Below are 13,786 nucleotides of genomic sequence, written 5' to 3'. Positions count from 1 at the left end.
AATTTGCGAGGTGATTTCTTCCCCAACACGTTTAATCGTGAATATTGAGGCAGCATTCCTCCGTCCAGGCAGGACGTCCTCTTTAATTTGCACTTCAGTCCTTTATTGCTGGTCGTCATAATGATCAAAACATGTAGGACGACACCAACTTGCCATTATGTGCTAGCTTCTTTTACCTCACAATGAACAATGGCCATCTCATAGGTAATGGCACTGGTACAGAGAGAAGCTTCTGAATGTAAAGATGGCAGAAGCAGAGAAAGAGAGAGAGAGAAAATAACCATTATCCAAAGTCATGTTCTATCATGTCAGAAACTCTGTTTTCTCCAGCCAAATCCCTTGGTGCCTTGCTCAGAAAATATTCAGGCTTCGTAATGGAGATGTGAATGGCAGATAGGGAAGAGGTTACGGATTTATCCAAGACTGAAGGAGAGAGAGAAAAATTCTGACATTTATGAGAGACAGACAAGTCATGCATCTTCGGCTTACCGCCCAGGAACACCGGTAACAACACCAGGCTCTCTGTGTCCACAAGCCAGAGCTCGATTATGGACTGAATCTGTTAGTACTATCTTATGTTGCCCTCTGCTGACCATAAGGCTGAAACAGTGAAACGCTCTGCAAATCTTTGGAGAGAATAATTCACTCTTGCCCATGTAAAACCACTTCATATTTTTGTCAGTATTGGGTTGAACATGGCAGATATTTTATGTCACATGTCTCAACATACACTATTATAATGGAAAATCAACACAATGAATATGTTTGGCAAGCCACTGAGATGAATAAAATCTGTTGTTTGTGGATTAGCTACAGCAGAATTAATGGAAATTAATGATTTTTTTTTTTTTTTTTTTTTTTTTTAAATGTATCAACATTAAATGCTATAGAATCTTGAAAGAAAATATTTTCTTGCAGTCACTGACGACACCACAAGATGGCAGCAGAGTACTGTAAAGAGTACGTGTTTGTGCAGAAAAAGGACAATTGTTTAATAATAATGATGCTTTTATTTTTATTTTCTATTGTTATGATATAACTGTCTAATAATATATCCCTTTTAGAGCTTTGTGCATATTGACTGATGTAAAGTTTAAGTTTAACTGAGCCAAGACAATGTGGTTTTCCACCATGCGGGCGAAAGGTTCCATTAAATTTTGGCACGGTTGGCTAATATGGTTGATGATGGTACCAGCCACGATAGCCAGTGTATCCAGCTTATAATATATCAATATACTGTTTAACTATGCCAGTGAAGTCTGGAAACTTTTACCTTTCTAAATGATCCTCAATGTGTCTCGTTCCAAAGAATGTCTTGTGTGCATTCTAATCATGATTCTGTAGCGTCACATTACATGGCGTTCTAAAAATACGGCACTTAGTTAAAAGAAAAAAGAAGAAGTTAAAAGAAGTTCACTTTTAAAGAACGTCAGTAGATTTTGTTTTTCCCCCCCCTATTTCATTGTTTTTAAACACAAAAACGGGTTCAACTTCTGTGTGAATGCTCCCTAAATGATGTTTTATTAACAAGGTTCGGGAGGAGCACGTTCAGATAATTAACACAAGTGGAGAGCACTCAGCAATCAATGGTAAAAGGTGTATATATACTCAGCAGTCTCACCTCATTCCATTGACAGTTTTGCAGCATCCCTCCACCACCCCTTCTCCACGCTTCTAGTCCTAAACACTTACATACGGGGGGAGTACTCTGGGTTCGGGCCGAACTCCGAGCTCGGAGCCCTCCCTCCGGACAGCACGCCAAATACGCATTAAACTTTACCCCTTCAAATTATATGTAAGTGTGATCTCGTGAAACGTGCCAGATGGTCGGCAGGAAGAAGACTGACCTATGGAAATATGTGACCCTAGATCACAAAAGCAGTCTTATGGGTAATTTTTTTTAAATTGAGATTTATACATCATCTGAAAGCTGAACACATAATCTTTCCATTGATGTATGGTTTGTTGCAACCCGATCTCACGGGAAAACGTACAAATTCTACGAGGTGGCTAATTCGTACGAATTCATACGACCTCACTCGTACGAATTCGTACGATTTTTGCAAAATCGTACATATTTTACGAATTGCCCAATTCGTATGAATTCATACGAATGACCTACCCCTGACCCCGCCCCTAAACCTACCCATCACGTGGGTTTAGACAAATCGTACAAATTCGTACGAGTGTGGTCGTACGAATTCGTACGAATTAGCCATCTTTTTATCATTCGTACGAATTCGTAGGTTGTATCTCGGCCAAATATTGTCCTATCCTAACAAACCAATGCTGTCTCACGACCAATTCGTACGAATTCGTACGAATGATAAAAAGATGGCTAATTCGTACGAATTGGTCGTGAGATAGCATTGGTTTGTTAGGATAGGACAATATTTGGCCGAGATACAACTATTTGTACATCTGGAATCTGAGGGTACAGAAAAATCGAAATATTGAGAAAATCGCCTTTAAAGTTGTCCATTTCTATTGGCGATTGTGCTGCATCCATTCACAAAAATAAATGTTTTATATATTTAAGGTGGGAAATTTACAAAATATCTTCATGGAACATAATCTTTACTTAATATCCTTATGATTTTTGGCATAAAAGAAAAATCTATAATTTTGACCCATACAATGTTTTGTTGGCTATTGCCACAAATATACCCGTGCAACATAAGACTGGTTTTGTGATCCAGGGTCACATATGTGGTGTAAAGGCCTTGATATTTTTTTTGTATTTCATTTAGATAAAACTTTGTTACAATGTGTTTTGTTATAATCTGGTACAACAGCACAAAAAGCTTTTATTTTAAGACAAGAATGGAAAATGATTAGCAAAAATCATGTCATGTCACTTTTTAAATAACCAAGACTTAAAGGGATAGTTCACCAAAAAGTGAAAATAAGCCGATGATTTACTCTCCCTGAAGCCATCCTATGTGTATATGACATTCTTCTTTCAGATGAATACAATCGGAGTTATATAAAAAAATGTCCTGGCTCTTCCAAGCTTTATAATGGGAGTGAATGGGTGTATGTCTTTGGAAGTCCATCAAAGCGCATCCATTCATGATTAAAGTGTTCCACGTGTCTCTGGGGGTTAATAAAAGCCTTCTGAAGCGAAGCGATGCATTTGTGTAAGAAAAATATCCATATTTAAAACTTTATCGACTAAAATAACTAGCTTCCGGCAGACGGCCGTACGCATCGATTTACGGCAAAAGAGTAACCCTTGAACTTGACGCACACAACGTAATGACGAACGCCGTTTGCCCAGCCCTGTTTGTTTGAACCACGAGAAGCGTCGAAGCTTACGTTACTCCTAATTAAATTGGCTTGCGTAGGCCATCTGCCTGAAGCTAGTTATTTTAGTCAATAAAGTTTTAAATATGGATATTTTTCTTAAACGAACGCATCGCTTCACTTCAGAAGGCCTTTGTTGACCCCCAGAGACACGTGGAACACTTTAATCATGAATGGATGTGCTTTGATGGACTTCCAAAGACAGACACCCATTCACTCTCATTATCAAGCTTGGAGGAGCCAGGACATTCTTTAATATAACTCCAATTGAATTTGTCTGAAAGAAGAATGTCATATACACTTAACTTCAGGGTGAGTAAATCATGGGCTAATTTTCATTTTTGGGTGAACTATCCCTTTAAGTAAATCATATTAAAAGGATTTTTTTTAATATATAATATATATTTTGGATTTTATGAATTGTATCTCCCAGTATGCCCTATTAAAGGGACAGTTCACCCAAATATTTAAAATAATTTAGTATTCACCTTCAAGTTGTTCCAAACCTGTATGAGTTTCTTTCTTCTCTGAACACATGAAGATATTTTGCCTGTAACCAAACAGTTGATATGCCCCATTGATTTCCATACTTTTGTCAATTGGGTCCATCAGCTATCCCTTTCATCAATATTTATGTGTTTTGTGATGCAAAAAATATGTAATATGCAAAATATACAGCATGTATGACATGTCTAAGTGTCCTAAAATTGAGGCATATACATTTCTTGTGTTTTTACACTGCTGAACTATCTCAACCTTAGTCCAACCTTAGCTCTGGCTTGATGGCCACTGTCTTGCAGAGTTTAGCTCCAATCCTTATCAAACACGCATGGCTGTAATTTCCAAGAAAATCTGAAGACTTTTAGCAGGTTTTGGTGTGTTTGATTGGGGTTGGAGCTAAACTCTGTCCTCCAGGAGCAAGGTTGGCTACCCCTTAAGGTGGCCCTTATTTTTCAAGTTTTGATTTATAATTGTCTGACCCCCTCAAGTTGTTCCAATACATGAAAAAATAATTCAGGCAAAATATGAGCTCATTTGAACAATATTTAGAGGTGGCTCGATGACGTTGAAATTTTGTATAATCAGTTATTATGCTCAATTTGTGATAATTACCACTTGCCTAATTTTATCTAAACTATTTAAATTACATACTTGCTTATTTAATGGCAATTCTGAATTTACACCTATTTTGCACAAAATATATTCTATGCATTTCTTGCAGAAGCATAAATTGTGTTAACGACGGGCTAACGAAGCCACTTTCACAGAAATGCGTGGTGTTAAGAAACTCTGAACTATTGACTTTGAACTGTGCAAACTTAGTCCAGGCAAAGTAGCGTTTTACGACAGACTAACTGTAAAATAATTTTTTGCAGCTTAGATCATTTCTATGAGGTGTCCAGAACAACATACTAAGTCCTAAGAAATCCTAGTTGAGGAAATATGTTAAATTCTCACCAATCCGAGATGTGTGCCAATAAGGCCAGGCAACAATACACCCCAGTGGGGCTATTTTTTCCTTTACTCCTATCAAAATGAAACTTTACACAAAGAAAGTACCCACGAAAAGTATTTTTTTTTGTATTACAAGTTTCTTTGAAAATTTATTTTAATATGCAAATGAGCTATACACTAATCGAATATGCCCAAAATACACCCAAATAGGCTTAATTTTTTCCTTTACTCCTAACACAATAAAACTTTACATAGTAAAAGTATACATGAAAAGTAACTTTTTTTGTATTACAAGTTTCTTTTGAAATGAATTTGAATATGTCCTAATTTGCATACAGGCAGAAACATCATTCATATGTTTGACAAATACATCGACCCGATCTTCATCCAATCATCCTACTGCCAATGGGTGATGCCAATGCTGCTTTTAGACTGGCCTCTAACCTGAAAACTGCCTGGCTTGGTAGTACCTGCCAGGGGTATAACCCCCGCCGGTATAGTCTTCAGGGTCGGTAACAACAGGTAACAACAACATGGGGAGGTTTCTTATTTGATTTTAGTTTTTTTTTTTAGTTTTTTTAACTAACCTAGATATTGCTGTTGCTAGCTTCTCATAACACTGCAAAGCTACTTTACAAACGGTGGAAGTCTGATGTGTGGCCCGCCTGGTCTGAAATACTTGCTAACTACAAAAAGAGAAGCAGTTTTGGTGTCTGGCAAAATTATTTTAAAGAGCTGTAATGTCTGGAAAGTGTGTCTATCTGGTTTTTCATCTGTCTTCTGTGTGAGAGTGAATCGTTTAGTTGGTAAGAATGACTTCTGCCTGTAATCTCGTAATCTTATAGTGTGAAAGGACTATACTTCAGCTACTATAAAACTATTTTTATATATTTAAATAAACAAACATAATACAACAAGAACTGATGAAACTGATTTATTTCACTGCTAGATTTACAGGTACCAATGAAGACAAACATTAGATAAAACAATAAATAGTCAAGTTAAAGTACACATGTCACTGAAAACATGACAAAAGTATCTGGTGGCAAACAATCTTGTGTCAAGTGACAACCCTGTGCACAAGTCACACCATATGTCCAGTAGGTCCCTCTGAGAGCATGATCCTTTCTCCATTGGAGCAGTGCCTAAATAAAGGGAAAACCCCCAAATGGTAAGAGTTCAGCTCCATGGCCTCCATGTGGACTGGGTTGGAAGAGGAAACGGTTCCTGTCTAAGAGCCAGAACAGGTGACTGAGGTGGGGTAAAATCTCTAGCCATGTGGGGCAGAATGGGCTGAGGCACAATAACAGGTCTATGGAGTGAAAGTGGTGTTATGAGGTGAGACAGTGGATCAGGAGGAGGAGGTAGAGAACAAGATGTGAAAGGATGTGCAGGAGAATTATTGGGAGAGGAGGAGGATACGCTGGTAAAAGTGGGAGATGATGGCGGGGAACTATATTGTGATGAAGAACTGGAGGGAGAAGTCGACTGACACAAAAGTTTAGAGCCATACAAAGACGATTCAGGGTGTAGAAGAAGTTCCTGGTAGTTCTGGGTTGATGGTGATAGAAGAAAGCCTGTCTGGACCATTAGTTGATTTCCTGCTTTGGAAGCATCAGTTAGGTTATCATCAAGACTGATTCCTACTTTCAGAAGAACCTCCTTCTGCTTCCAATAAAAGTCATTGGCATGGATGTGGCCTGCAGAAACAGATGTAGGCCTATCAGACTGATTCCGAGTGGTCTTAGAATCCATTTGATTAGACGTCACTGCAAAAAGAGAGAAGAAAATTAGACACAAATTAGCCAAAATATTTCTACAATAAATAATAGCTATTAAAAGGTACAATATATACTTTTGGCCCTCTATCGGTTTAAAAAAACAAAACTACATGCATGTTGCGGAAGAACATTATTTTGGTTGTGCTTCGACTCTGTGTGACTGAGTATGAATGTGGTTCTTTCTCATAACTTAAAAATGAGAGATTATCCTACTGCTCATAAAATATTCACTAAACTCATCTAACACTTAGTGAATCAGGGTAAGGCAAAAACATGTTTGGAAGGATTGATAGTGTATTGACTCATTATTTAAATTGTACATTTTGAACAAAAAAGTTGCATAGTGCACCTTTAATACTTCATTCAGAGGGGTGAAGCAAAAGGTAAAAATAGTAAAAACGTACCTTTTGTCTCAGTCTTTCTTGTGGTCTTCTTGATGTATTGAACTGCAAGGTCTAAAATCTCTGCTTTTTCCAGTTTAGGATTGTGTAAACGCTGTGGAGGGATGGAATTGAGGGAGAGGGTTTTGTCATTGTCATTTTAGGGTTTTGTCAAAGAAATGAAGTGAAGCAACTGATCGTAAACTGAGTTGAACCGAGGTAGTCTACTCACCGAATCTGCGGTGTTCTTGAAAAGCAGATCTCTTAACGCGTCCAGATTATGGTTGATTCGATCTCTTCTCTTCTTCTCTATCACAGGTTTTAACTTCTTAAAAGTAAAATACATTTTTTTTAATTGTTAGAATGTTTTCAATTCCCCAATGCTTTCATTAAACAACTTTTAAGATTTGTGGAATCAAATAAAAATATGCAGATTATATTAAATATAGGCCTAGGCTAAAAGTTAAATGTTCCTTTGAAAGAAATGTTACTCTTACTCTTTTGATGCCTTCTGTCTTCGCCATGTTGAGAGTTAAACAGTCTGCTGTTCACGCTAATTCGAGGATGTGGGAACTGCTGAAATCTAACCAAACGGGAATTTCAAGCCTATGGAATGGCATTTGATTGGCGGAGAGTTGGTCGTGACGTAGGCAGCGTGAGCTTTCCACCCCATTCTATCTGGCCTTTGCTAAACAATCCCCCAACAATCAGTAAACAGAGGTATTATGGCAAAGTAAAACTGCATTCAATAGTAGGCTATATCTAAATATAAAACCTAATAGTATATTTAAAACAGTCATTAATAAATAGATTAAAGTTTTATATTGACGCATATTTAAAAAGTCCAACTATCCACATTTTGATGGCTTAATTTTTCTGTTTAAAAAAAAAGCGTTTGCCATTTGATTGTCTACTGCAATATGCAAATGTCAGCAAATGGTTTTGAATAAGCAGCTGAGCACAATGCTTGAGGTAAAGTGCTAAAGGATAACACATATGGACAAAAGGCATCTGTCCTGAGATTTTGGTGATTAAAGTAAGCACCATAACAACATTTTTGTCAGTAGGCATACAAAAATTAAAATTTCAAAGTGATGCCAATATGAAAACCTGCAGGGGTAAGAGCACCTTAACTTTTTTTTTAAACCATTTTGAATTGAATACTGATAAAGTATTCTCAAAGTAATACTCAAAAAAGTTGAATCTTACAGAAATTAGCCTACATAATTGTTGACAAAAAAAATTCAGGCATATGTCCTTATTGAAACATTTTTGTTTCGACAAATGGTTTTAGTTAAGAAAATACTCAAAAATAAGAAAATACGATGCATTTTGGAGTCGCGCGCCAAAGCGAGATTAGCTCGTGGCCATCAGTGAAAAGTACACGCGCATCTTGCTTTATGTTGAAATGGGGGATGTGAGGAGGTGTGATGCCCGGGCTTTTAGAGCAAATCTGTTAAGTGTGTTGTATGGGAGTGTTTTGATAGAAGTGTGAGCGATTAGGCCAACCATTATTGTCCCACACTTAGCCCTACTTTGGAATGGATCACCAGTAGCCTAATGGCGCGGTTGTTTTTGAAACTTTCTGAGATTTATGTAACGGCCTAATTTCAGAGAATACAATGGTTATTTAATTGTAATTTTTACGTGTTTTGTTGTTGCAGTTTTGTTTGTTTGTTTGTTTTTTAGTTGTTGTTGTTTTTTTAGCTTGGTAATTGGCACGTCCACAATTTAGCCTATAAAATTTAATTTCTTTGATAATAGTCACTTCCAATTAGCTTTCATTCGTCAAGCAGGATAATTATTTGAGCACACACGAGAAGACCTCACACACATCAAAAGAACAGCAAAAACACCACTTTCAATTGAAGGCACATTCGAGCGCCTCAACCAAACCAAAAGCACGTCTTCCTTTGTTACGCATCGGTGTATAGAGATAGCCTACACATGAAAAAGCAGCCTAGTGATTGTAACCCAACAGAAATACGTTACTTAATTTTCATTGTGAGATTAAACCTAAAAAATGATTGGATTTTGCAAGGCAATATGCCTATCCAACATTCATAAGGGTAGAAAATTATGTGAGGTAGAGAAGTTTGTTTATATTTAGGCTAGGCGTTCACACATTTATTGTTAAGTAGGCCACAAGCAATAGAAACAGTAAAATTTGCAGTGTTATATATACTTTTCCAAATGGCTAAACTGCACTTTTTATTAGGCTATCGATAATCAAACTATTTGAAATTCCAACAGGTATAATAGTCGCCTTTTAGTGGTTCTTTTAAATATAACGCATATGAATGGCTCAAACCTTCTTTGATAATCTTTGGCAATACCTTAACTGAATAGCCATCGTTTAAACATCCCAGTGGGGGTCTAAATGGGTCATTATTGGCTCTTACTTCACAATCGACATTATCTACAGGCATTGTCTCTTTCATCAGTGCGTATGTGAATATTAATGAGGGGGCTTGCTGAGGGACGCACGCGATTGGTCCGTCTTCTTTTGTTATTCATTATGAGGAGAGTAGGCGTGTAGTAGCCTACGGACTGTACCATAAGTCATGTGAACTCCAAAATGATGCTCATAATCTCAGTTTAGAGGGAATTTGGTGAATCGCCAGAATGAGCAAACAAGCTGTTGACATATCGGAACAAAAAGACTCGAGACGGGTAAAAACTTATTTTATTATGGGCCTATTTGTTTTACCAGGAATTTTTCAGACCTCTGAAAAGTAATTATAATTCACATAGAACATTATAATTCGATATTGGGCTATTCTGTGTTTCTGTTTTGTGTGCAACCTGCAAAATACTGTAGATTGTTTGATATGGAGACTTGTTCATGTTAACGCTGCTAAGAATGATATTTTAACATAATATTCAAACTACTATGATTGTTACAGGTCCCAAAACCTCTCATGGAAAAAAGGAGGAGAGATCGCATTAATCAAAGCCTAGAAACTTTGAGAATGCTATTATTCGAGAATACACACAATGAGGTAAGTTATTTTATTTTTTAAAGACTCTATTTATTGTATCCTGCCCTTATGTCTTTATCTGACCACGTTTTGTCTAACTTTTAATAGAAGCTAAAAAACCCTAAAGTGGAAAAGGCTGAAATCCTGGAAAGTGTTGTGCACTTCCTAAAAGCTGAACAAGGATCAGGGAACGACCCTTTTCAAATCACTAGAGGGAAAAGGGCACGCACAGAGGAGTATGATGAGGACCTGAGCTCACCTTGCAAACGTCAGAGCTACAGTGATGGAATGAGGACATGTCTCTTACGAGTCAGCCATTTTATTGCTAGCAAGAGCCATGAGTATGGGCAGGAAGTGGAAAATACATGTGGAAACCTTCGCAAATCACATGCAATGCTACTTTCTGCACCACCCCACAGAGAGACTCAGGTGCATCTCTATGAGGATCCATCACTGCCAGCACAGCAACATCTCACTCATGCCCAACTGAGCAATTCTTGCACACCATCTGGCTGTGCAAAGCTTGCACAAAGAACTGTCCTGTCTGCTCCCATCATGACTTCAAGTCCCAAGCAACCTATTATGCTCTGTGACTCCATCTGGAGACCTTGGTAGAAGAGCATGTCCTAAGTTCCTGCGTAGCTCCCCAAAGACTGGAACGGCCTAGAGCGATTCATCTCTGATGATTCAGCAGTCTGGGAACAACTCTGGGACAATAGACTATGTGAATTGTGTAAATTTTCAGCATGTGTAAATATGTGGATTTTGTACAGTAGATGCCAAAGATTTATTTTGTTATAAAAAGGCACTGACAAATCTGTGCCTGTATAGTGTGTTTGGTGATATTACAGACAAACAAAGATACACACACTTGTTTTGAGATGTATATATTTCTTAGTTGAAACGTTGATGCCTTTTAATACTTTCATATCAACGAATTTTCTTTCAAAACTTTTATGAAATCCATTTTTGACTGGGGAATTGTACTTAATGAGGTGAATGTTTCAAGAGTTTTGTTCTTTAGTGCCAAGAAAATGTTGTAAACTTGTGGAAACTCTAGAGCACAAGTTAAAGTCGTTTTTATTTTTTTGGTAATTGTTGTAATTGCCATAAATTTGTGTTCTTCTATGAACCGTTGAAAATGTTAATTTCATTACTTTGAGTAGGTAAGAGATTGTCTTTTTTAAAACAATATAGCAAGCTTTTTGTTTGCTGTTATTTTTCTTGTCAGCAGAATGTGAAATGTTGTTCGTAAAGTATTTTACTTTGAACAAAGAATTAAACCTCTTTGAGGATATATTCTTTTATCTTTGGTCTGCTCCCGTTCCTAATATTTGCATGTCTTTAATTCATTTCCTGAGAGATATTCAGCATTAAAAAGCATTGTTCTTCAGTGTGAATGTTCAGCGTTCCAATGTGATAGCAGTTGAAAACTTGATAACAGACCTGGCATTTGCAGATTTTCATTGGGCAATCATTTGGTCATCTCAATGATGTTGCACTTAATCTATGGAAGATATAAAGTATTGAGGTGCAGATTGCTTAACCGCTCTTCTGCTAGAAACGTGGGTGTGGTCTTTACGGGCTTTTGTCATAAGACACGTTAAATGGTTTGATTTCAGATGTCCATGTTGTTGGAATTTGATAGTACTCTGTCTATTAATGAGTCACCCCGTAAAAAATCTGTAGCAATTTGGACTTGATCGAAGATGGTAGATAGCCTGCCCTATATGACAACAAAAAGTTCAAGTTTTAGCCACGATTGACTCGCACGCGTATTTAAAAAAAAAAAAAAAAAAAAAAAAGTTCAGAGTTTGAAAATATACTTCAAGTATTTTTTTGTTATATGGTTAATTCTAGGCTATAAGAAATAAATAACCCCAACTGTAAGGATCCAACATAAAGAATACGCCCAGTATCCATTTAAACTACATTTGTATTTCCCTTATGTTGTTATGCTGTTAAATACGTCTCTTTGACATACATTTTTATGAATAAACGAAAAAAAACATTTTATCCAATCAACAGTTGTTTGGGTGCAGCACTATTGTCAATATGTTAAAATAAATGTATGCGCGCAAATGTTTTTGAAACTTGGACTGCGTCATGAGATCAATTTTCGATAATTCACAGCCTATATAAGCCACTTTGAAATAAGTTAAAGTCTACACTGTAAAAAAAAAAGTTGCTGCCTTAAATTTATAAGTACAATCAACTTTGTAGTTTAAGTCATTTCAACTTAAATTACATTAAACCGACTAAAAAATAGACTTGATATAACTTGTAAAAAAGTTGAAAATTGCTTAACTTATTCTGATGAATAAAAGCAATGTAAAACATATGTTGTCATAACTAATACCTCATCAACATTTACCTATCACAATCAAATGGAAACCATACAAATATTTAGAGGCTAAAAGTTATCATTAAACAAAACGACCTGTGGAAAGTAGATTTACCACTAGATAGAATGGCTTAGTTCTACTTAACGGTCATACTCTCCCTTAAATCAACCTTCATGTGCAGCTTTGTTTCGCTTTGTCGCTCCGGATAAGCTCTTAGATAAACGAGTTTCAGCTGAAATGAGATTAGACCTTTGAGAGATGCCATGCACCGACTGATGGCTGAACCGGTTATTACAGAGAGATAGCCTAAGTCTCCCAAATGCCATTCAACACAAAAGGTGTAAATAGATTATCCTTACCGGATGCGTGCTTTTGTCTGTTCTGATCAACAAAGAGCAATGCAAGCAGCCAAGTAGCCTATATAAAATGCAGATGTGAAGAAAAGTATTTTCTATACATTTTTAATTATGACTATTGAATGTTCTGATGCCATTAGTTCTTAGGTTATATTTGTATTGATCTACAGGATTGTTACTCATTTTAATAATAGGCCTATAGACATTTAAACGTATACTTCAGTAATTATACTTCATTACAATAGGCTACTTGAACATTATTTTTCACTTTACGCGAGTAGCTAGCTATAAATCTATTGAAACTAAATAGGCTACACTCTTATTTATTTTTATTTTCCAGGCAAAATATATTTTTGAAGAGAATCCATACAAATTAATTTAGGCCTTAAATATTTTCCTCTCTCCTGTTCTCATCCATTTCACTCAGTATAGTTGTTTAACAACCATTTTTTTTAAAGGCTGTTTAAAATAGTTCCTGTTTTGGATTTCATCACAAGTCTAAAGAACTTCTACTTTTCAATTAGGCCTATAATTATTTAAATTAATTAGGCCTAAATGTTGAAATTTACTTTTATTTTAATGTTATTGCATTTGAAAATGAATAAAACATTTTACGTAGTGTCCATGTATACATTTTCTGTATTTGAAACTTTTGGATGTGTCATATTATTGTTTTCTCAGGAGGTGTGAATCAGACGCGTCTTGGAGCATCTTGCTTTCATAAGGGCAAACTTAGGCTACACCCAGCTTGACATTTTCGACTATTTAGGCCTAACCGCTTGTGGTGGCGTGTTCAAAATCTACCTCACTCTTATGAGACGTGTCTCTAAATCTGGTCAATCAAATGCTCTATTCAAACAAACAAGTGGTAGCCTTATGTGGTTAATTTTTGCGCCATATCGTGACAGGTCTCGCTGTCGACATACTGTCAGCTGCTGCCAAATTACGCACGAGCGCGAGGTGCTAACGTTCATACTATCACCTCACTCATGGGAACGAACAACCAACGTTTATAGCAACGCCACCAACCCACTTCGCTAGTTCAACATGTGGTCTTTCTGGCCATTTGTCAAAAACTGTAAAAATGGTCGAAAGCCGACGCGTGCCCTGACCTGGTTATAAAAACAAAGGAAGCACGCGCAGCCTGGAGCGTGTTCAGGTGACGATCGAGGCGCGCACGCA

The 13,786-nt window shown here is 36.8% G+C and overlaps 2 protein-coding genes across 2 annotated transcripts; one reads left to right on the top strand and one right to left on the bottom strand.

The window, feature by feature from the left end:
• Positions 1 to 5,940: 5,940 nt before the first annotated feature.
• On the bottom strand, positions 5,941 to 7,479 carry her11 (hairy-related 11; the record flags this gene model as incomplete). The annotated part of the gene is made up of 4 exons (XM_084133772.1): positions 7,420 to 7,479; positions 7,155 to 7,250; positions 6,947 to 7,037; positions 5,941 to 6,530 (listed from the first exon to the last, which is right to left on the bottom strand). The coding sequence occupies exons 1-4, from the start codon at positions 7,444 to 7,446 to the stop codon at positions 5,941 to 5,943; spliced, it is 804 nt and encodes a 267-aa protein (XP_083989898.1). The 5' UTR covers positions 7,447 to 7,479.
• Positions 7,480 to 9,834: 2,355 nt separating this feature from the next.
• her5 (hairy-related 5) lies at positions 9,835 to 10,589 on the top strand. Its single transcript, XM_084133758.1, has 2 exons — positions 9,835 to 9,924; positions 10,012 to 10,589. The coding sequence occupies exons 1-2, from the start codon at positions 9,844 to 9,846 to the stop codon at positions 10,516 to 10,518; spliced, it is 588 nt and encodes a 195-aa protein (XP_083989884.1). The 5' UTR covers positions 9,835 to 9,843; the 3' UTR covers positions 10,519 to 10,589.
• The last annotated feature ends 3,197 nt before the right edge of the window (positions 10,590 to 13,786 follow it).

Source organism: Abramis brama (assembly GCF_963993115.1).
Source record: "Abramis brama genome assembly, chromosome: 13".
Classification (NCBI taxonomy): Eukaryota; Metazoa; Chordata; class Actinopteri; order Cypriniformes; family Leuciscidae; genus Abramis; species Abramis brama.
The sequence above is the reverse complement of the archived record's forward strand: the minus strand, read 5'-3'. Positions and strand labels throughout refer to the sequence as shown.